At 40.0% G+C, this 23,595-nt stretch overlaps 1 protein-coding gene across 1 annotated transcript in view; it reads left to right on the plus strand.

The window, feature by feature from the left end:
• Positions 1 to 23,595, plus strand: part of Lrp2 (LDL receptor related protein 2) — a 172,310-nt gene that overhangs the window by 80,465 nt on the left and 68,250 nt on the right. The window contains exons 20-35 of the mRNA XM_008837820.3: positions 423 to 560; positions 846 to 1,127; positions 2,416 to 2,658; positions 3,967 to 4,086; positions 4,183 to 4,299; positions 6,050 to 6,427; positions 7,504 to 7,752; positions 9,266 to 9,477; positions 10,142 to 10,326; positions 10,977 to 11,205; positions 12,383 to 12,560; positions 14,159 to 14,287; positions 16,546 to 16,712; positions 17,174 to 17,317; positions 20,892 to 21,001; positions 21,820 to 21,997. Of these exons, the coding sequence (XP_008836042.1) occupies positions 423 to 560; positions 846 to 1,127; positions 2,416 to 2,658; positions 3,967 to 4,086; positions 4,183 to 4,299; positions 6,050 to 6,427; positions 7,504 to 7,752; positions 9,266 to 9,477; positions 10,142 to 10,326; positions 10,977 to 11,205; positions 12,383 to 12,560; positions 14,159 to 14,287; positions 16,546 to 16,712; positions 17,174 to 17,317; positions 20,892 to 21,001; positions 21,820 to 21,997 (3,059 nt within the window). The remainder of the gene's footprint in view (positions 1 to 422; positions 561 to 845; positions 1,128 to 2,415; positions 2,659 to 3,966; positions 4,087 to 4,182; positions 4,300 to 6,049; positions 6,428 to 7,503; positions 7,753 to 9,265; positions 9,478 to 10,141; positions 10,327 to 10,976; positions 11,206 to 12,382; positions 12,561 to 14,158; positions 14,288 to 16,545; positions 16,713 to 17,173; positions 17,318 to 20,891; positions 21,002 to 21,819; positions 21,998 to 23,595) is intronic.

The raw sequence follows: 23,595 nt of genomic DNA on the forward strand, positions 1-23,595 counted from the left end.
GATAGGCTATGGGATGTATTGGACTTGTAAGTGGCCTTAGAGATGATGTGGTATGTTTCTTTCTCACAGTTAAGTATTTTCTTTGGTTGTGATAAGAGGTCAGTTTTCAGAGGCCACATCTAGTGCCATATAGAATACTGAGATGTTTTTTCATATTCATTTTTACTTATGGATGTTTAAGCCTAATTGGTGCTTACTGCCATCATAAAACTTCCACATGCATCTACTTCAACCTGCACCATGATATCAATGAAATAGATTTCCAAAGAACATTTCTAGAGAATAGTCAATCATGGAAAATGAATATAGAAACAGATGACAGATGATTCTTAGACTACAAAAAGCATTGGAAACTTGTTGCATTTTCCTAAAGCATTTATGTCACCCATGACAAATACTAATTGTCCTTATTTTTTTCTTAGATGTTCTGTTTTTTACTGACTGGAGACTTGGTGCCATTATTCGAGTCAGGAAATTGGATGGTGGAGATAGGACAGTTATTCGAAGTGGCATCAACAACATAATGTATGTGAAAGCATATAATGCTGACATCCAGACTGGTGAGTGGCATTGCCGTTTCTCTACAGATATGTGATTTGGTGGCTCCTTCCTCTGTAAGTACCTATCTAACATAGCTCCTGATAGTGTCATATTCCCATCACTCACATACTTGAGCACTGTAAGACTTCAGTTTCTGTTTGAAGTATACATTTTAGAACGTTTCTATATTTAAATGCTGTATTTGGCAGGTTGATTTTGTTTCTGGCAATGTTGGATCTGGAATGGGTTCTTTTGCGTTTTCCTTCACAAATCAAGCTTCGTACCTGCCTGGTTTGCATTTTCAGGGTCTAACTACTGCAGTCAACCCACCCATCCCAATGGCGACTGCAGCCACTTCTGCTTCCCTGTGCCAAACTTCCAGCGTGTGTGTGGGTGTCCCTATGGAATGAAACTTTCGTCTAACCAAAGGACGTGTGAGGGAGACCCAGCCCATGAGCCGCCCACAGATCAGTGTGGCTCTTTTTCTTTTGCCTGCAACAATGGCAAATGTGTGCCTGACTACTTCCGCTGTGATGGACTCGATGACTGTCTTGACAACAGTGATGAGTATCAGTGTGGTGCATTTAGTAAGTAGCAGTCTTCTGGGGTCTTGAGGGGATGAGTCCAACAGAGGGGTGTGCTTTAGAAATAATAAAGGTTGGGGCTGGAGAGATGGCTCAGTGGATAAGAACACTGACTGTTCTTGCAGAAGACCTGGGTTTGAATCCCAGCACCCACATGGCAGCTAACAACTGTAATTCCAGTTCCAGGGGATCTGACCGTCTCTTCTGTCCTCTGCAGGCATTGCACAACATGGGTGCACTTAACCTACATGCAGGCAATTACATGCATACACATAAAATAAAAATAATAAAATATTGAAAAAGAATAAAGTCATGGATTGTGTGCATGGGAAAATATCATTTAGCTATTTTTTAGACTATAAGATTTTTGAATATGTATGCCAAAGACTTTTAGGAAGTTAAGCAATATCATTTATAGGTAGTGTTGCAGATGGTTTCTAGCATTGACTTCTTTTGAAATTAACTGTTTGGAGTAATATAGAGTTGTCACATTTTGATAAGTTCCTCAGAAAGTTCAATTAGGGTTGAGGATGTGGCTGGGTCATAGTGAAATTGCTTAGCATGCATAAGGCCCTGGGTTCAACTGGATATAGCTTTTAGCATCTGAAAGAAGAGCATCACAGGTTAAGGAATTGTAATCCCCGCCTTTGAAAACCTTACGTGTATATTTCTTCCCATTTTTGGAGTCAAAAACTGGGCTGAATTGGGCTGAAATGAGTCTCCATGTGCATAGTCCATGAAGTTCTAGGAATATTGCAGAAGCCCAAGTCTCCAATTAAAGTTTTTTAAAAATATAGACTATAGTTGAGAACTAAAATAATTTCTATTAAAGTGAGACTAATGATAATAACAGAGAAAGAAGAGTGGTTGATTTGAAAAATAATAGGGCCCATTTGTATATTTTACTGAAATTTCTAAACCATTTATCATTTTGTTTTTACACCAACTAGAGCTTAACTCTTGCAAAGATTCCCACATCTCTCAAAGCCTGGGTTTTAGATAATTATATGTACATCACAGTATTGTGAGGATTAAGAAAATGTATATGTGTATGTACTTGATATATGCATGCATAATGCTAAATATATATGTAGCATACATAGTATATGCACTTGGAAAAGTGCATAACAACCCAAATCTCAGCTTGATGTGGGAGAGCACCACGTGCACATCTCTCAGTATTTGGTGTAATGCTCTATTGAAAGAAGGAAAGAGCTTGGCTACTATAGGCTAGAATTCATAAAAATCTGTAAAATCAAAAGTTTCATGATCACTTTGTGGCTATTTATAGATAATTCTTGTTCACCTTCGGCATTCACTTGTGTCCATGGAGGACAGTGCATCCCTGACCAGTGGCGCTGTGACAAGCAGAATGACTGTCTAGATGGCAGTGATGAGCAAAACTGCCCCACCAGAGCTCCTTCCACCTGCCCGCAGGCCTACTTCACCTGTGACAATCACATGTGTGTCCCCTTAAACTGGGTCTGTGACACAGACAATGATTGTAGCGATGGATCGGATGAAAAGAACTGTGGTGAGTTTGAACTGGTTTCTCTGGGTTAGTCATTTTAGTACATACATTAGAATAATCAATAGGCTTTGAATTCTTGACTCCAACAATTATGGCTGTGTATTAGGGACTGCTATTCTTCCTGTCAACCTCTCTATCAGTCTCTAAGAACAAAGGCTCAAGCCTACATGTTGGATCCTTAGACTTTTCTTAAAAGTATTGGGCTTATGCTGCGTGTGGTGTTGTAGGCATTTAATACCAGCAGAGGCAAAGGCAGGCAGATCTGTGAGTTTGAGGCCAGCCTGGTCTACATTGTGAGTTCCAGGCTAGCCAAGGCTACATAGTATTGAGCTTTATGGAAGCAAAACAGGGACTATCTCTTAAGCCAGATATCCAGACAGGAACTGGATGTGGTTGTGCACATCTGTAGTCTCAGCTATGTAAGGAGGCTAGAGACTCTGCCTCAATAAATAGAGATGGAAGAAGACACCTGACATCATTCTCTGCCCTTCATGTGCATGAGTACACACGTGCACATTCACACACATGTGTGCCCCAACACATATAAACATGCACACACACACCCCACCCCACATATAATACACATGAAAAAAAGTTCAACTCTTTAGGTATTAAAAAATTAAGATAATGCATTATAAACATCTAGATATTTGACTGTTGATTTTCCTTTTCATCCTTTCACATTGCTCGTTTTCATTCTTTCATGTTGCTTACTTTCATGACTGCAATACTAGTTTAAAATGGAGCAGAATTCTCTTAACTAGATCCTTGTACTGGTTGCGGGACTAGGCAAGACACTTTCCTCTTGGAGTAGGTGAGCTTTAAATTCCCATCTAGTTTTTGCATTCTATGAATCTGTGTTTTCTGTCATTTCATGGACTGAATGGGGGCATCCCGCATGCCTGATTCTAAAGCTATACATTAACAGCAAGGTAGATCCCTGATTTTTAGCATGATTCTATGTTGACATTGTTATTAGCTATATGGGTAGGCTAGCCATGTTGCCTAGCACAGCTCTGCTCAACTTTGGTAGAGTCATGGTACTCAGAATGCATGTTAGGCTAGGCACACGGTGTTTTCTTGTTTAATGTCTTCTGTTTTCCAAGGTTTAATCTCAGGTGACTCTGCCCTGTAGTCTTTTGATTCCATAACCTTCCCCAATTTTGAGTTCTCTTATTTGGCTGATCTTGTGAGTTTGAACACACAAAAACTGAGATAACTTAGGTAGCACATTGGAAATGTTTTCTCTTTGCTCTGTTACCCATTGAACAGGAAATACACTTACTTGGCTTTGTTTTTGAATGGCATTAGGAACTTCACAGACATGCCAGTCTACTCAATTTCGTTGCCCTGACCATCGCTGTATTGACCCATCTTATGTCTGTGATGGGGACAAAGACTGTGTTGATGGATCTGATGAGACAGGCTGTGGTAAGTGGATTGCTTTATTTTTTCATTGACAGTTATAAAAATCTCAATGTGTAGTCATTTTATCTTTGAACTAAACTCAAATGTTTTTTGTTCTAGTATTTAACTGCACATCTTTTCAATTCAAATGTGCTGATGGGAGTGCATGCATTAACAACAGATACCGTTGTGATGGTGTTTCTGATTGCAAGGACAACTCTGATGAGGCGGGCTGTTGTAAGTACCACAAATGCAGCATATTTCAGACATGGAATCCTTTTACTTTTTGCTAGTATATTACTGTGTAGCTTTTCTAAGTCAGACAAAGACATAGTATTAAGAGAATGCAGCCGGGTGTGGTAGTGCCAGCCTGATCTGCAAAGCGAGTTCCAGGCCAGATGAGGGTACAGGGAGACCCTGTCTCAAAAAGACCAAAAAGACCAAAAAAAAAAAAAGAGAGAGAGAGAGAGAGAGAATACAATGAGTCTGCAATAACATATAGATTATATAGATATTAATTACCAACTAATTATTTGTAATCTAGAAGTCAAGAGCACTTCAAATAGTCTCATAGGTAGGTTAAACATCTCTTAAAATGTCACAAGGGCCTCAAATGTCATAGATAAGCTAGCTTCTGTGGAGGTTTAGAGGAAATAAATTCCTTCTAATCCCAGGATTCAAGGATTTGTAAATCTGATGGATCACAGGTTAGGGACCTAGGATGACATGATTTTTCTCTCTACTGTTTGTTAACTGGATTTTAGATTTGAAAGCAAGCAAACAAACAAAAAAAAAAACCTTTAAACCCTTTAAACATTTGTTTAGACAGTAGTGTTTTGGAAGTATAGCACTTGGGAGGCAGAGGCAGGTGGATCTCTGTGAGTTCAAGACCAGCCTGGTCTACATAGTGAGTTCCAGGACAGCTGGGGCTACAGGGAGACCCTGTCTCAAAAAGACCAAAAAAAAAAAAAAAAAGAAGAAGGTTAAATAAAAGACTATAAACATGCTGGGCATTGGTGGGCGCATACCTTTAATCCCAGCACTGGGAGGCAGAGGTGGGCGGAGCTCTGTGAGGTTAAGGCCAGCCTGGTCTACATAGTGAGTTCCAGGTCAGCTGGGGCTACAGGGAGACCCTGTCTCAAAAAGACCAAAAAAAAAAAAAAAAAGAAGAAGGTTAAAAAAAAGACTATAAAAATGCTGGGAATTGGGGGGGCAATACCTTTAATCCCAGCACTGGGAGGCAGAGGTGGGCGGAGCTCTGTGAGGTTAAGGCCAGCCTGGTCTACATAGTGAGTTCCAGGTCAGCTGGGGCTACAGGGAGACCCTGTCTCAAAGACCGGAAAAAAAACCCCAAAAAAACCCCAAACCAAAATACCCCCCCCCACTATATACCTTCATTTACATAAATCTTCTTTCACCTGGCAAGCTGCAATCTTTGTTCTCAGTGAACTGCTGATTACTACCGATTTGCTGTCTCAGAGGTCTCCAGGCATGAGCCTGTGAAATAGGGAAGACATTTCTCCCGGATTTCTTGATAAATAGCACAAAATTTACAAAGTATTTGCCTTTAGTTTTAGTTAATGTGTGGTGGTTACATTGAATATGGCTTATTTGAGGAAAAATCATAATGTAATGACATTAAATGCACAAAGCTGAGTATACCCGAAGCTATTTAATCTCTATTGAAAATCTATGGTGATTCTTTAGTAGAGACATAGATAAATACTGTTACTGAAACTGCGGTTGAATAAGCATTAGAAATGCAGGAGTCTGACTCAGGTACTTGTATTTTATGTAACCTGTGCCTAGTTTGTTGTTAGATCCACTAATCTCACATAAATATTTCTATGTACCACAGTATGCAAAAAGACTTATCACTTTAGCCTTTGATGTTAGCTCTGTCTTAGACAATTCCTTCTGAATCTAGACCACAAAAAGGATTACAAATTGCAACCTCAAGTGCATTGTACACATCCTTTTCTCCTAGCTACCAGGCCTCCTGGTATGTGCCACTCAGATGAATTTCAGTGCCAAGGAGATGGTACCTGCCTCCCCAACACTTGGGAGTGTGATGGGCATCCAGACTGTATCGATGGATCTGATGAGCACCATGGCTGTGTCTCCAAGACCTGTTCTTCATCTCATTTCCTCTGTGACAATGGAAACTGCATCTACAAAAACTGGCTCTGTGATGGGGACAATGACTGCAGAGATATGAGCGATGAGAGGAACTGCCCTACGCAGCCCTTCCGGTGTCCCAGTTGGCAGTGGCAGTGCCCGGGCTACGGCATCTGTGTCAATCTAAGTGCACTATGTGATGGAATCTTTGATTGTCCAAATGGGACTGATGAGTCCCCACTTTGCAGTAAGTTTCTTGATCATAGTTTACTGGCCAACAGTTCATTCTGAACAGTAGTCTGGGTGTGTCTCACCACTGTCCCAGTCTCTCCATAGCTTTGGGGGCAAAGGGTTTGAGTTCCTACATGACTTCAAACCTGTGTAGGGGATAAGTAAATTCAAATAAATCATGACTAGATAATATTTCTCATTAAATGCTTTTGTTGTCAAGTATGTGTTTTTTTTTTTTTTCCTTTTTTTTTTTTTTTTTGTCACTGGCCATTAGGTTGTGGAATTAAATATGACTCTGGTAATGTGCTCATAAACTTTTCTAACTTGAAGATTTTCTAATTTCAATCAGAACTTGCCATAAAACATGAAATCTGGGGATTTGTGTTTTTGCTGTGCTTAAAATGCTGTGATTAGCATGTGATTCTAATTACTGTCCTTTCTTTCCTTTTTAATTAATGCTCACTCTCAGATGAACTACAGCAAGGTATGACTGTGAAATACTTTAGACTCATGATTTCACATGTGTCATGTTTGTGTTCAAATTGTCCTAATTGCTGTGACTTCCCCATCTAGTGCATGTTCCGTGTTAGGACTTTTATCTGCATATTAGGATGCTCATGGCAATAGAGGGTGTTTGCATACCCAGGCATGTGAACTGTTAGCAAATCTGTGTCCTCTAGTGTTCCATTTACCTTTCTACTTAGTCATGTCCAAGCTTCTCTCTGAAACATTTAAATCCTATCATTTCTAGTTAGGGTAGAAGAATTTTAGAGGGAGCAAGTTCAATTTCTTCTGTATGCTTTATCAATGACAATTTGGTTTCTTGGTGTCAGCAATGTTTTCCCAAGGTTCTCTCATAGCACTAAATGGAGTTATACTGGAGGGTTGTAGTGAAAATGGTGGTCCAAGTCCAATGGACAGTAGATCCTCAGAAAACTCAGCACACACTGAGCAGCCTGTGGAGCTCATTTACTTGATTGGCTCTTAGCTCTTGTCTGGACCTCACATTAAAGATGGCATGGGACTACATCAGAATCTATCAAAGAAGCAAGGATTGTTGACTTCTTCCTTTTGTGATTCTCTTTATTCTAGACCAGGACAGCTGCTTACATTTGAATGGTGGTTGCACTCACAATTGTATTCAAGGGCCCTTTGGGGCTAAATGCGTATGCCCATCAGGATACCAACTTGCCAATGACACTAAGACCTGTGAAGATATAAATGAATGTGATATTCCAGGCTTTTGTAGCCAGCACTGTTTCAATATGAGAGGTTCTTTCCGGTGTGCTTGTGATGCAGGCTACATATTAGAACCTGATGGAAGGACTTGCAAAGTCACAGGTAATTATTAAACTTAAAAAGTAAACTAACTCTGGCCAATTTAACGATATCTTTCAGAGCTTAATAATTTGTCAAGATTGATTAGAGGTCATCCTGACTAGACTCCTAGACAGGTTATGTAATGTCTTTTGACCCCAAAGATCTTAAGGTATTTTATAAAATAGAAGATGATGTTTTTTATTACTTAACGTAACATTAGATGAGGTTAGATAATTTAAAAAATGATTTCTACATTGCATTTAGTCATCTTTATGTAAGGCTTAATGAATTAAATTTAATGAATATTAATTCAGTTGCTACTATATGAAGTGATTATACTAGGTATTAGAATATTGATCCAGCTTCTTTCAAAGTGACTAAGTAGAGGATAAAACAAAAAGTTCCTTTCTTGTAGGACATAGTGGCACATGCCTGTAATTCCAGCACTTGGGCCATGGAGTCAGAAGGATTAGGGCAGCCTGGGCTACATAGTGAATTCAAGGCTACCTGGACTAGATGAGACCCTGACTCAAAAAATACTGTTGTAAAAGAACCTTTCTTTTCAAGTAGGAAGCTGGATGATAGCGAATCAGAGGATAGACAGGTTGTTATTGTCATGTGGTTTCCATTCAAGATCCAATAATTTTGCTTCAGTCTTTTCCCTTCTCTTAGAAAGTAGGCTAGGAAGAGAAACTATAGGGCAAGCTTCTTTCTTTTAAGAGTGTAACCTGGGGGCCTGGAGAGATGGCTCAGTGGTTAAGAGTACTGACTGCTCTTGCAGAGGACCTGGGTTCGATTCCCACCACCCACATAGCAGCTACGAACCGTCCTTTATTCTAGTTCCAGGAGAATCTGAAGCCCTCTTCTGATCTCCGAGGCATTGCATGACATGGGTCCACTCACGTACATGCAGCCAGTACACTCTACACATAAAATAAAAATAATAAATAAAATATTAAAAAAAAAAGTGTAACCTGGAAGTGGATATACCACTTTACTCTTGGTCAGAACTCAGTCATTTGCTCACTATAGCTGTCTCTATCTGAGTGGCCTTGGGTCAAGCTAAAATGTAGTGTGTCTTATTACTAAAAAGAAAAGGGGAAAAGGAATATTAGCAGACAGTTAGAACTCTACTACAATCAAAAGCTTTGGGAAAATAAAAATACTTAAGGCTTGCTTTCTGCTAAGGAAAAGCTTACACTCTGCTAAAGTAGATAGCAAAGTACAATGATAAAAGCAGCACAAGGAAGAATGTAAGTATAACTTGTTTCACATTGATACCTAGGTGCACACTGAAAGAATTCAAGGAAGAAAGAGATTTCAGAAAACATCCATTTTACTTGTTAATGAATATCAGCTAATAGAATTAAGAATGAAATCATTAATTCTTGTGGTCTTACTCCCCCATTCCTATAGTTTGGAATCATGCTCTGTTACCAAAAGTATTGCATTAGATATTATTGAACAGACCCTGTAAGTGTTTTTTTCTTTAAAGATCATTGACAGTTTTGCCTTTTTTTTTTTTTTTGGACAGCGTCTGAAAATCTACTGTTACTTGTAGCAAGTCAGGACAAGATTATTGCAGACAATATCACTTCCCAGATCCACAGTATCTTTTCACTGGTCCAAGATGCTTCTTATGTTGTAGCTCTTGACTTTGATTCAGTTACTGGTCGTGTCTTTTGGTCTGACTTAAATCAGGGTAAAACCTGGAGTGCCTTTCAAAATGGAACAGACAAGAGAATAGTAAGTATGCATTTCTGCAGACTTTCAGCTCCCCTGCCCTGAGACTATTTGTTGTTATTCCTCAGATAGAGATGACCCTACCTCCCTTGCCCCTTCAGGACTCCCTACCTGTGGCTGTTTTGATTGCAAGTGTAGTCTCTGAAGGCCTATTCCTGATTCGCAATTCCATGTCACATGACACTGAGACTTGTGCTTTCATACAGCAAAGTGAAGGAGAGTCCAGATGTTGTTTAACTTGATTTTATTTGACCCATTTCCCTGAGTGTGTTTCTTGATCTTTGATTGTAATGCCTCCTTTGCCCTGTAGAACTTGAGTTCATTGTTGTTGGCACTTCATAAAGATGCTCCTCAGCTAATGAATATTGTAAGTTTTATGAGGTTGCCAACTTAGCACATGGGTGGACCTCTTGGGTAAGTGAAACTTTTGAAATCAAAATGAAACTACTCATTAATTCACTCATAGTTCTCAGTTTAATGTTTTGAAATCCTATATATTGTCCCCTGAAAATATTACTGTTGGTTTACTGGAAAGTAAAATATTACTGTTGGTTCATGGAAAGTTGAACCTTTCTAATCCCAAGTTAGATTCCTTTTTCAGAGTTTCATATAATTTCCATGTTTGCCTTAATTTTTTTCCCTCTCTTTTATTCTCTTTCATCTGTAGGTACATGAGAGTGGTGTCTCTGTGACAGAAACTATTGCCGTAGATTGGATAGGTCGCAATCTTTACTGGACAGACTATGCTCTGGAAACAATTGAAGTCTCTAAAATTGATGGAAGCCATAGAACAGTGTTGATTAGCAAAAACATAACTAACCCAAGGGGATTAGTGTTGGATCCCAGAATGAGGTAAGACTCTTATTAGTTTAGTCATGCAAGTATTAAATGGTTAAGTTTCAATTAATACATGTAGTAACATCCTGTATGTGGGCCACATCCTATAGATGGGTCACATAGCTGTGATGCCTCATGGTTACCTATTTCTGCTTCAGTTTCATGCTATTTTCTAGAGATACTTTTTAAGTTGTATAAGGAAGAAAAATTTTCCTGCTGGTTTCCCATGTGTTTCAAAACCTTTGAAAAATCCTTCCTGGGTTTTATGTAGATTCTGTGACTTAGATTGTTTTCTTCAGGATGGTAAGCTAGTTTATTTTCAGTATGATGCTGACTTCCTAGGCATTGTGCATTATTACATACCCATGAAATTTATGATAAATCTCTGAAGAGGGATAAATCAATTCACTGTTTAAAACATGACAGGGTAGACAAACAAAGGCAGATGGATTTCTGTATATCACCTGTTTGTGAGTTCTTCAATAGCATGAATGGTGTCGAGACATTTCCATGTCATAATGTACCACGTTTTATGAACATGATACAAATATCCAGATGGTTGCATTATGATAACAGTTTTTTCAAAGGAAATAATAAGCCCAGGATATTGCATTACGTTTAGTGGCAGTTACCATTCCTGTTGTTGTATGTCCCTCTTTTCCTAGTGACCATCTAATGTTCTGGTCTGACTGGGGCCATCACCCTCGCATTGAGCGAGCTAGCATGGATGGCACTTTGCGGACAGTCATTGTTCAAGACAAGATCTACTGGCCCTGTGGTTTAACTATTGATTACCCCAACCGACTGGTCTACTTCATGGATGCCTATCTGGATTACATCGATTTTTGTGATTATGATGGGCACCATAGGAGGCAGGTGATTGCTAGTGATTTGGTAAGTTGATAATAAAGACTAAATTTAAACTACAGTGGTAGGCAAGTAGAAAACTGAAAATGAATATCCATAGTGATGATTTTCTTAAAAAGAACTAGGGCCTGGTTGATATAGTGAGTTTCAGGCCCCCTTGGGCAACAGGGAGACCCTGTCTCAAAAACAACAACAACAACAACAACAAACAAAACAAACCTAAGACATTAATTCTGGGTCTATGTATTATTAGGCCAATACAAGGAATAATGGTGTAATCCATCCTCTGTTACTAACAGGAGAAGAAATACTTTAATCCAGTCATGGTCAAATTGTGTCATGTCCAGAAAGACAATCGCTGATGTGATTTAAGTGATCTGTAGATACTAGTCTTTTGCTTCTATACCTTGAAAAATCAGGCTTGATAAAATGAATAAGGTAGATGTATATTTCTCAGTGAAATCAGTCAAATACTTAATAAAGTATTTCATATTTTTATTCAATGAATTCTGTTGAATTTTTACAAGTTTGTTAATGCAGAAAAAATGCATAGTTTACCAGAGAGCTGTTATTGATTTTAAGATGTCCATAGCTTAGTTACTATGATATGAAGAAGCCCCAAGAGGAGCTTCCCGGTCTTTAGGTGATATATACCTAAGCCATAACAAATCAACTGGCAAAAGCAGCCTTGGAGGAGCAGGGATGAGAAGGTCTGGAGGCTAGGCTTGGCAATAGATCCCAAGGAAGCTCTAACTAGATTATCTAGTTATATCTTACCTCTGACTTAGTGATTCAGATGGAACCCTTGGCTTTCTGAGCATGTTTAATTTTCTGTTTAAAAATGAATACCTAAGCTGGGTGTGGCAGTGCTGGCCTTTAGTTCCAGCGCAGGCAAAGGCACGTGGATCTCTGTGAGATTGAGGCCAGCCTGGTCTACATAGTGAGTGCCAGGCCAGCTGGGGCTACAGGGAAACCTGTCTTTAAAAAAAAAAGAATGCTCAGTGTCCTTCTCTGAGTAGACACTTGGATGTGAGATTATTTTAAGTGGTCTTGTGGGATTCAGGACAACATATAGCTTCTCCCTTTCATAGTTACTTCTCATCTTTATGAAGAAAACCATCTACTTGACTAGATGACTCTTTTACCTCATTCACCCTAGCTTCCATTTCTGGGTCAGGTCTCACCATCTGATTCTGCTTCTCAGGTTCTGCGTCATCCCCATGCCTTGACTCTGTTTGAAGAATCTGTGTACTGGACTGACCGTGGTACTCTTCAGGTTATGCAGGCCAACAAATGGCATGGGGGGAACCAGACAGTTGTAATGTATAATGTTCGCCGGCCTCTTGGGATCGTTGCTGTTCATCGTTCAAGGCAGCCATCTGGTAAGTGATGACCCAGAAGCAGCCTGCCTGGGATTTCTTCTGGGCATGCTAAGTGCACATGCCCAGCTCATTAGCATTGGGTAATGTGTTTTTCTTTTTCACTGTCCACCCTGCTCCTACTTTCCCCAGCCCTTGCATTGTTCTTGCTTTTATTTACCATAGGAAAAGCAGACCTTGTAGACAACAACAGCACATCAGCAATTAGCTACTACTTCTGTGACCTTTTATAGATATAAACCAGATAGCACCATTGATCTTTATCCCTGCTTCCTGGTGTTGGGTCTCATATTATGTATGGTACCACTGCCTTGTAGGTACTCCACTATGACCACCCCTAATCACCTTCATACATGGTGTATGGGTGGACAGACGTTGTAAGATTTGGCCTTGGTGGGGATCGTTCTGTTGAGATTGAGAAAATTTTGCATAATCTTCTCTCCTCAAATCTCTCGAGTGGTTTCTTACACTCGGAGTCTGGCTCTCTTCCTTTCCCAGCCTCTTACACAGCCTCTTCTCCCCGTCGAGTATGCTCATCACACAGGACTATATTATGGTCCAGAGGCACACCATGCGAGATCTCAGCTTTGAACTTTTGTACTAATTTTTTGCTCTTTCTTGAATACCTGTTTTCTGTCTCTAGGATCTCTGTGAGTTCAAGGCCAGCCTGGTCTACATAGTGAGTTCCAGGACAGCTGGGGCTGCAGGGAGACCCTGTCTCAAAAAGACCAAAAAAAAAAAGAAAAGAAATTACTTCATGTTATTTAGGATTCTTTTCAAAGAGAGGCTGTCCTCAACCATCCTACCTGAAATACCCCACAATATGCTCTCACTTTTTAAAATTTTTTTTGGTGTTTTTGAGATAGGGTCTCCCTCTAGCCCCAGCTGGCCTGGAACTCACCATGTAGACCAGGCTGGCCTTGAACTCTGCCTCTGTCTCCCAAGTGCTGGGATTATAGGCCTGTGCCACCATGCCTGGCTATCTTCACATTCTTAAAGTCCTCTTCACTCATATCCTCACATTCTTAAAACCTTTCTATGTGCATTAATTTAGTCTCACCTCTTTTCTAGAATGGATGCTCCATGTTTGTGGTCTCTCAGAGCTTAGCATGGGGTTTGGTTATCTAGTGAATGCTTAACTTACTTGTGTGTGTGAGGGAATGAATGGATTAATTATCTCACCTGGCAAGAAGAAACAGTCTCTAGAAACATCCTTTGAGCCTAGGGTGATACACAGAGCCCCTCTTTTTAAGGAACAGAGATATACCAAAATGTAGAAAAATAGATTGTTATCTAAACAAAACTTGAACACCACTAGATAAACATCACGGTTGCATGATAATGCAGAAAGATAGCTTTTAGATCAGACGAGGAGATGTTATATTTTTACTAGTAAGTTCTAGATAACTCAGCGGCTGGTCATAATTGGGTTATAGACTGGATTGATTGACGTCCTTGAGTGAATCATGCCTTTCTCTTGTGCTTCTTAATAAAGGTAACAAAGTATTACAAACACAAAGCTCAGGGGAGGATTAGGACCCCATGTACTGTACTGGGGGAGATTTTCCATTTATGGATGCAATTTGCCCTTTCTCCCACAGCCCCGAATCCATGTGCCTCTGCCGCGTGTAGCCACCTCTGCCTGCTCTCTGCACGGGGGCCTCAGCGGTATTCCTGTGCTTGTCCTTCTGGATGGAACCTCTCTCATGATTCTGTCAATTGTGTGAAAGGTATGGTATGCTCTGATGATCGAACTTGTCATAATTGTGGGAGGCTGTGGAAACTCTCAACCCATCTGTGAGTGAGCATGGCATGTTCCATTATCTTCAGCAAGTGTTTATGGAGTGTATCCTTGGTGGGGTGATTTAATTAAGCACCTCAGTTGTATCTAGTTTCTGTGTATGGGGCTATTGTTACCTGTGCATGTGACTGAACCTCAAATTGTCTTGCACCTGACTTTTCTGACAAGTGATGATAACGAGGAGTTTCAAAGTCTGCACTTACAGGTAGAAATTCTTCACATTTGTGTATATTCCAGGTCTAATGGTGAGTGGTCTGTGTCATTAATATTATTGTCTGATAGCTTAAAAATAAGAGCTTTCTCTGTGAGAAATATTAAAAGTGACTATTTGAGCAACTTAATCTTCACCTAGAGGTATGTCTATGAGTGAATAATATGTGGAAGGTTATTGTCAAGTACTTTGGAGAATACAAAAGAGATTTCTTTTTTTTTTTTTTTTTTTTTTTTTTTTTTTTTTTTTTTTTTTTTCTAGGCTAGCCTCAAGCTCACTTTGCAGCCCATGCTCTGGAGCCATAGCTGGCCTGGAACTGGCTGTGGAGACCAGATTGGCTTTGATCTCACAGAGATCTGCCGGCCTCTGCCTCCCAAGTGTGGGGATTAAAGGCATGTGCCACTGTTCCTGGCTGAGAAGAGATTTCTTTAGGAGTGTGTGCATGGCTATAACTCTTTCAAAATCAATTTCAATTGCTTAGGAATGTAAAAAGTTGCTCATTTCTCAGTGGAGTTAATGTGTTTGATGCTAATAAAAATTTGCTGTAGGCAAATTGATACTAGATGGTTAAGGATAGCATTTTTCAAATGGAAAATATATTGTGAATGTAGGAAGTTTGTAGTGTTTATAGTCTTTGCAGTTGAGGCTGCTGAAGATCAAACCCCATCAGGATTTATTGCATTGTGCAATGATGCTTTCATGATGGAAGGTTTTGATTATTGGTAATACTTACAAAATAGATTGGCATTTGCCATTTTCTTCAGAGACTTATTACATGTCTAATCCTTGTTGACATTGTTTCTTTCAGAAAAACATTAATTTGAGCTTAGACATTTTAGATACAAAGCATTCTTTCACCACACAAAGGTTGATACTGTTACCTTGAAAACATAGATATCATCTAATATTAGCCTTATAATCAGTCTTTGGAGTTGTTCCTGTGGGGAAGAGTGCTTGCCTAGAAACTCCAGCCCATCTTCCAGGCATTTTAAACAGGAGATGGAGACATGGGGGCTACACTTTTTATGGGAAGTAAGATGGCTGCCGAGCCTGACAGCCTGTGTTGGAACCCCGGGACCTATATGATTGAAGGAGAGAACTGACTCCTCTGACTTAGACAAGCTGCACACCTGGCATGTGCTCCCTCACTCTAATAAATTAGTAAAAATGCAAAAAAATCAGTTTTTGAATAAGTGTTTAGTTGAAATATAATGGGGAGTTTTTCAGGTGTAGTTAGGTATTCTGGGGAACTTTTGGAGACCCTGTATATTCATCCATTCTGTCACGTGGTCATTACTGACTAGATATTTATTGAGTACAGTCATAGAAATTGAACTCAGGGCCTCATGGTCACAAAGCAAGCACAAAGTGTCTTTGCTACTTCTTTAGCCCCAACTCCAAATATTTATTCAAAATATTTTATTCCAGGCTTTCTGCCATATTCTGGAGGTACAATAGTAGAAAACTAATTACAATCACTCTTCTTTGGAAACTAGTGAGGAAGGCAGAAATTGGCTAAATAACAAATGAGATTATAAATTAGATTTAATTAAAATCTATGATATGTACTAGGCATTTTATAGTGTTTTATATTCTGAACATTCTTACAATCAACAAGTTGCCATTCAGTAAGAATAAATCAAATTTTCTTTCACTTTATTTCTTCCCCTTCTCTACAAACCAACTCTTCCAAAGTTGTTCAGTATTAGGGTTGTCTGTGGGTAGGAACAGAACTTTCCAGCGTAAGTTTATCAAATGTTGATGGTTTGTCAGTGCAAATAATGAATTAATGAAGAGTAAAGTAAATACTCTTTTCTCCTGGAAACGTGCAGAAAGCATCTTATATGGAAGTGGAGGTTCCTGTGGGAGGCCTGTAATTATGGCATATCTATTATACATTACAGTTATTGCTGCTGTGATACTATTTTAGCTCATGGGATAGTGACAATCCATTTTGACTGCTACTGTTTTCACAGGTGATCAGGCTTTCTTGATGAGTGTAAGAAACCATCTAATTTTTGGAATCTCCCTCGATCCTGCGGAGAAGAGCAATGATGCTATGGTTCCTATAGCAGGGATTCAGAATGGTTTTGATGTTGAATTTGATGACTCAGAGCAATTCATCTATTGGGTTGAGAATCCAGTAAGTTCTGAATAACATTCAATGCGTATGATCCTAACTTAAGACAAAGCCACAGTTCTCTGAGGAAATTCCAGGAAAGCCTTGGCTAGAGCTCGGGCCTTTGGTTAGAATTTTTGCTTCCAGAACTCCTTCTGCTTTGTTCCTCATGGAAGCAAACTGCCAGAATGAGGAAAAGACCAGGAGAATAGAACAGAGGAGGAGAGCTTTGTTTGATGGTGTCTGCCTTATGCAAAATATAGTCCTGGCTTTTGATCCACTGTATTTTTCTAATTTTTTTTGACTCTGTATCATGAGCTTTTCTCTTAAGTGTTCAAGCAATGAACTTTGCTTGCTTCTTCCCATGTGTGAGGAGCATTAGGAAACACAACAGCTGCCAGTGGCAGTAGTGAAAGGAAGAGGCTTCTATGTAGGAGCTGTGTCCCTGCCTCAAGTCAGCTCACCTCTCCTGTATTTCTTCCCAGGGTGAAATCCACAGAGTGAAGACAGATGGCACCAACAGGACAGTGTTTGCACCTCTGTCTCTGCTGGGGTCTTCACTGAGCCTGGCACTAGATTGGGTGTCAAGAAACATATATTATACCACTCCTGCAAGTCAGTCCATCGAGGTAATGCTTCCATAATAATGTTTACACAGACATGGTTCTAGATTCAGATAAAATCTATTCTCCAAAAATACATCATGGCTTTTGAAACAGCTAGGCATGGTGGCTCACTCCTGTAATCTCAGCACTGGGGAGGCTGAGGCAGGAAGATTGTCATGAGTTCAAGGCCAGTGTGGGCTACATAGCGAGACCTTGTCTCAACCCTCCCAAACCCAACCTAAAGCACCAACAAAACAAATAATGAAAAAAGACATCAGTAGCTCCTCTTCCCAAGGGGGGAAAAATGAGAAGAAAATGAGGAAAGATTTTAGTATTATCTATCAAAGTTGCTGAAGGTGAGGAAAACCACTTTAAAAATTGGCAGAACTTTCTACTATTCTGTGTTGTTTCCAACAAATTATCAACTTGACTTTGCTCTTATAAAGGATATTGGTTAATTTACAAAATGATATGCAAGAAAGTAAATTAAAACAATGTTAGAAATTCCATTTCAGTGATCAACTTGTTAGCTCCAGTTCTCAGATAAGAATTGCTGAATGGCTCCAGTACAGTTTTCCTAGCAGTGAAACAGAAAGTAGAAACTTGACTCTAATTCCTTCAATACTCTTTGAGATAAGTATTCTTTATATTCCTTTTCCCAAAAGAAATTCTAGATGGGATGCAAGGTTGAAATCACATGAGGTAAAGTCAAAGCAACTCTAATAGCATTGGCTTTCTCCAGTCTGGGGCAAGGACAAAGCATAGGATTATTAGCTCATGCTGCTTTTGAAGGGAGGGTTTTGTGAGACAGACAGTCAGCAGGGCCCCATAGAGTAACAATCTTCTGCTCTGGCACATAGCTGATCAGTTGGCTGCTTTTTGGAGCATATGATAACACATGTTGGTGATGCGGAATGTGCACAGCAGTCTGTTGACAGATCCTGCAGGAGGCCACACTGAAACACTGCTTCATAGCGTATGAAGATCCTCCACACAGTATCTGGTCTCATCCCCACAAAATCTCCGAGGGTTGTTGGGTGTAGTAGCCATTTGCAGAGAGTGGGAAATTTGCAATATACACAAATGGGATGCCTGGAAGCAGGTAGAACCGACAGGTGTTAAGGTGAAAGGAATCCTGGAGGTTTGTCTGGTTCAATGTTTTGAGTCCAAAAATCTAGACCTTTCTAACTCCATTTGACAATGGTGGACCTTTTTCATAATCTGAGCTACAAGTTTTGTCCAACAAAAATGGGCAAAATGTGCTGCCGGAGAGTCCTATGGCCGACCAAGACGCATGAGCGCCCTCATTCTGTCTCTTGGTCTCTCACTTTCAAACTGGAGTTTTCCAAAGGCAGCAAGCAGGTATCTAGCACTGCCAGGTACAATGAAAAACAGTGTGTTGGAGAATAGCCAAGTGTGCATGTGTGCATGTCAAATGCCGTTTGTCACTGTGCCTCCAGTGCAGAGTAATACAGTGGAAGGTATCTGACAAAGCCTGGCTTTGTGTCCATCTTGCTCATTTTTATTAATTCAACAAATGTTCTCTATGGATCATCTCATGGTTGATTCCAAATATTCAAAGGTGAGCAAAACATAAACCAGTAATTTTTCTCTAGTGTGTGAGCACAGGGAAAAAGAGCAGTGTGAACACAGGGAAAAAGTACAGTGGGCTTTTTGAACTGACTTGAAGGATGACCAATGTTTATTTCTACCAAATGAAGAAGCAGGGAAAAGGTGTCCCAGGCAGAAGGACAAACATCCTGACAATTTTAAAACGATGCATTTTATGAATAGGGACAGCACTGTTTCCACTCTTCATGAGGTATTTGACCTTGGACAAATGATTTAACCTCTCTGAGCCTCCACTTCCTTATCTGTTAAATGGGGTTCATAGCTTGGTAAGTCAAAGTGCTTTACAGCACTTAAGTATCTTATGAAACATGGTGCTGTTTTCCTTAACTTATCATTGTATTACAAATATTATATATTTAGCTATAGAATTATTATATATTTCAATATTCATAAAAGACTAAAGGAGACAAATGACCCAAGGGGTGAATGGCCATTTTAATATTTATATTAGTTTAATCCCTTAGGTAATGTAACAGTTCTTCCTGATAAATTGAAAGAAAGTGGTAATAATATTTCTGTCTTGGTTATCTATATGATTCCAGCATGGATAAGTTGAAAATGGAAGGAAATGTTGAAGAAATTCCTTTCCACTAGGGGTAGCTGTGTGCCTACTGACTAAACAATTTTGTATCTTAAAAGTGAAGCCTACAGGTAGCTGTGTGAGAGTGTTTGAGATTGGAAAACAAGAAGAACTTAGTGACCAAGGAGATCTTTAAGGAAAGGTGGAAGACTGTGTGTGTGTGTGTGTGCATGCACAGCTGCACATGACTGAGAGGGAAGGGAGGGGAGAGAGGAGAAAGGAGAGAAGCACAAACATAGACATGAATGTAAATACACTATTTAAATTCAATACCAATTTTTCAGAAAAATCTTAAATGCATTTCCTAATTCCTTTAGCCCAGCTGACCTAGAACTTGCTATGTAGATCAGGCTGGCCTTGAACTCAGAGATCCGCCTGCCTCTACCTCCCAAGTGTATCACCACGCCCGGCGCATTTCCTAATTTCTTACTAGTTGTCTCTGATTGTCTCAGGTACTTTTTTTTTTTAAAAATACAGAATTTGTGTAGCCCTTGCTGGCCTGTCGTTACTTGCTATGTAGCAGTAACTCATGGCAATCTTCCTACTTCAGCCTCTCCGAAGTGCTGGGTTATAGTAGCATGTACCACCATGCCTGGCTTCTTGGGCACATATTAAAATCACATTGTTCCCATGAAAACTGCTAGTCCAGTAATTGACATTTCTAGTGTGACATGTTAACACTGTGATTCCAACACAATAATTCACAATGGATCACACTGAGAAAGGCACTAAACCACTCTGTCTTCCTTTTCTTTCTTTCTTTTTTTTTTGAGACAGGGTCTCCCTGTAGTCCCAGCTGGCTTGGAACTTGCTATGTAGACCAGGCTGGTCTCAATCTTACAGAGATCCACCTGCCTCTCCCCTCCCCAGTGCTGGGACTAAAGATGTGCGTCACCAACTGTCCCCGAAACCTCTTTCATTATCCATAATGCACTCATAATAATGATGTTTGCCTCAGTTATTTATGAAGATCTGGGCTGCTCTGATCAGCTTGATTGCATGATTTGTCACTGGGTGGCATCCCACTCCTGGGGCACAGGAAAGCTCTGGGGCTCCAGTTTGTCCTCTAGGGTTGTCTTTTTGTGGAGGCATTTTTGCAGTTCCTCTAGGCAATGATTCCGTGTATTCATCCATGTTGACTTTCATACATCCATACCCCTTCTCCTGAAGTTTTAAGTGAATTGAAAATAGGAACTTGGGAAGTGATTTTTTTTTTTTTTTAGCTCTCATTTCTAATGAGCTGATTCCTCATAGCTCCAGAGAAGGGAGAGAGGATGAGGGAAGGGAAAGAAGTGCTTTGGAGACTATAGGCATCTCACATAGCTCTCTTTCCATCACTGGCCATGCTTTCGCTGCTTTTGTCCTGCATCCCAACTGTCTTTGTAGGTGTTGACGCTTCGGGGAAATACAAGATATGGGAAAACGCTGATAACCAACGATGGCACTTCTCTTGGTGTTGGTTTCCCGGTTGGCATAACTGTTGATCCTGCACGTGGGTGAGTGATCCTGTGGCAAATGAAGGGTTCTGTTAACATTTCAAACTTTTCTGAGATGCAACATTTCTAAAATGTTGACCCCAATAAGGAAGAGAAATAACTCCGAGATAGATTTAATGTGAAAGATTGTATTTTGTTGATTCCCATATGCAATAATTTTAGGAATGGAAAAACAAAGCATTATAAGACTGGACAATAGTTCTGACTTTTAAAGAACAAGGAACTCTCCAAGGGGTTGTGACATTGGCAATAGGCCTCGAAGGCTGAGTAGGTGGAAGATTCTACCATCTGTTTAGATGACATATAGCCTGTCCTAGTTTGCTTTCTGTAGCTGTGGTAAACACCATGACCAAAGCAACTTGAGGAAGAAAGAGTTTATTTCATCATACATGTTACAGTCCCTCAATGGCAGGAGCTTGAAGCAGAAACCATGGAGGAAGGCTGCTTCCTGGCTTGCTTCCCCTAGTTTCTTCATACCTTTCATATACAACCGAGGTCCACCTGCCAGGGGATGGTATTGCCCACGGTGGCCTGGGCCCCCCTATATCAATTAGTAATCAAGAAAATGTCCCACAGACACACACTCTTTCCAGATGTATCAAGTTGATAATGAAGATTAGCGACTACATAGCCCAAAGTGACAGGGAAATGTGGTTAAGCTCTCCTCCTCATTGTATACAACAAAATACTGGTGTTTCAGACTCCTCTCTTGGCCTGTGAGCATCTTGAAGAAATACACTTTCCATTAAAGTCATAGATGCTGTTTACCCTAATCCACCTTCTGTTTCCTTAAATACTTGTGTTTTTCGTGGTTGTAGGAAACTATATTGGTCAGACCAGGGGACAGACAGTGGGGTACCTGCCAAGATTGCAAGTGCTAACATGGATGGCACATCTTTAAAGATTCTCTTCACTGGAAACCTGGAACACCTGGAGGTTGTCACCCTTGACATTCAGGAGCAGAAGCTCTACTGGGCGGTCACCAGCAGGGGCGTGGTATGAGCACCTTTGGTCTTTACTACTACTGATCATGCTCAATTGATTTTGTACATCCTGTGCCTTTACTTTTTTTCCTTTTATTTATTTTTATTTTGTGTGTATGAGTGTATTGCCTGCATGTGTGTTAGTGCATCCGTGTAGTGCCGTGCCTGCAAAGGTCAGATGAGGGCATTGGATTCTCCTGGAACTGCAGTTACATAGATGGTTGTTAGTTGCCATGTGGGTGCTGGGAATTGAACCCAGCCCTCTGCAAGAGCAGCCAGTTCTCTTAACCACTGAACCATCTCTCCAACCCCCTTGATGTAGTCTTAAAGTACACAGTTCCCTACAGGATGATGTTCATTACTTTTTCCATCAACTTTGGCTTTTATTCAGAATAAATTAACTCTGTTATTTCTTACTTGTCATTTCATAGATATTTATTCAATGTTTTAGTGATGTCAATGTTTTTCTTTGAAAATACTCTAGATTCTCCAATTGCAAAGGACACACAGAGAGGGAGAGAGAGAGAGAGAGAGAGAGAGAGAGAGAGAGAGAAAGCAAACTTTTGAGCTCAGCAGCTTCTTAGTTATATATTCTTCTTTAATTTCCAAACAAGATTAACACAGATGTGAAATTTCCTTTACTGGTAATTTTAAACGCCATGAAGGTGTTGATTATGTTTAGCAATAAGGGCACTATGACATTTTTTTAAAAATTCAATTGAAACAGCATTTGACCTTTGCTATTCTTATGCAGCTGAACTGGGGCAAAGGAAGTGCTCAGTAATAGCTACTGATTAGTTAAATTGTTTTGAATGTTGAATATGTTTCAGACCCTTTCTTGCTTTTTAAACTGTAGTGATTTCAGATCTCCAACCCTGGTACTGTCCATAAAACTGCACAGTAGGTGTTGCTCTCAGTTCCTTATCTGTTCACTGGGTGCTAGCTTCACACCTATGATGGATATTATTGTTGTTACCATCATTTATTAGTATTATTATCATTATCAATAGTTCTGGGTATTGAACCTCAGTCTTTGAGCCTGCCTAGCAAGTAGGCTTTTGGAACCTCTGTCAGTTTCTGGCACATTGCCTTCTGAAACTGTTGAGTTCCCTTGTCTAGTAAGGTAATGAGTAACTCTGACCTCATTGTGTCTCTCACCATTACCCAGCTTGGATTCTGGTGCAAAGAAGGCACCAAGAGGGACCAAAATTAAACCAGCCACATTTAGATTTTTTTCTCTCTCAGAAACAGACTTCTTGCTCTTTCCCCTGGTGAGTTCATTTTCCATTGTACAAAAACCATTTTGAAGTTGGGTGTTATGGCACACACCTTTAATCTCAATATTTGGGAGGCAGAGGCATGCGGATGGATCTCTGTGAGGTCAAGGCCAGCTGGTCTACATAGTGAGTTCCAGGACAGCTGGAGCTACAGGGAGACCCTGTCTCAAAAAGACAAAAAAAAATTTTTTTTTTTTTTTGACTAAGGCTGGTTACCTGATTTTATATCATAGCACCACAGTTAGCTTGCTGTCCTGCAGTTCTGGGGGACATGTCTCCTATCCTGGTTAAAAGTGAAGAAGTCAAAGCCAGGGTGTGAGCTTCTACATGATGG

This window comes from Nannospalax galili, unplaced genomic scaffold (genome assembly GCF_000622305.1).
Source record: "Nannospalax galili isolate Female #2095 unplaced genomic scaffold, S.galili_v1.0 scaffold1398, whole genome shotgun sequence".
Taxonomy (NCBI): Eukaryota; Metazoa; Chordata; class Mammalia; order Rodentia; family Spalacidae; genus Nannospalax; species Nannospalax galili.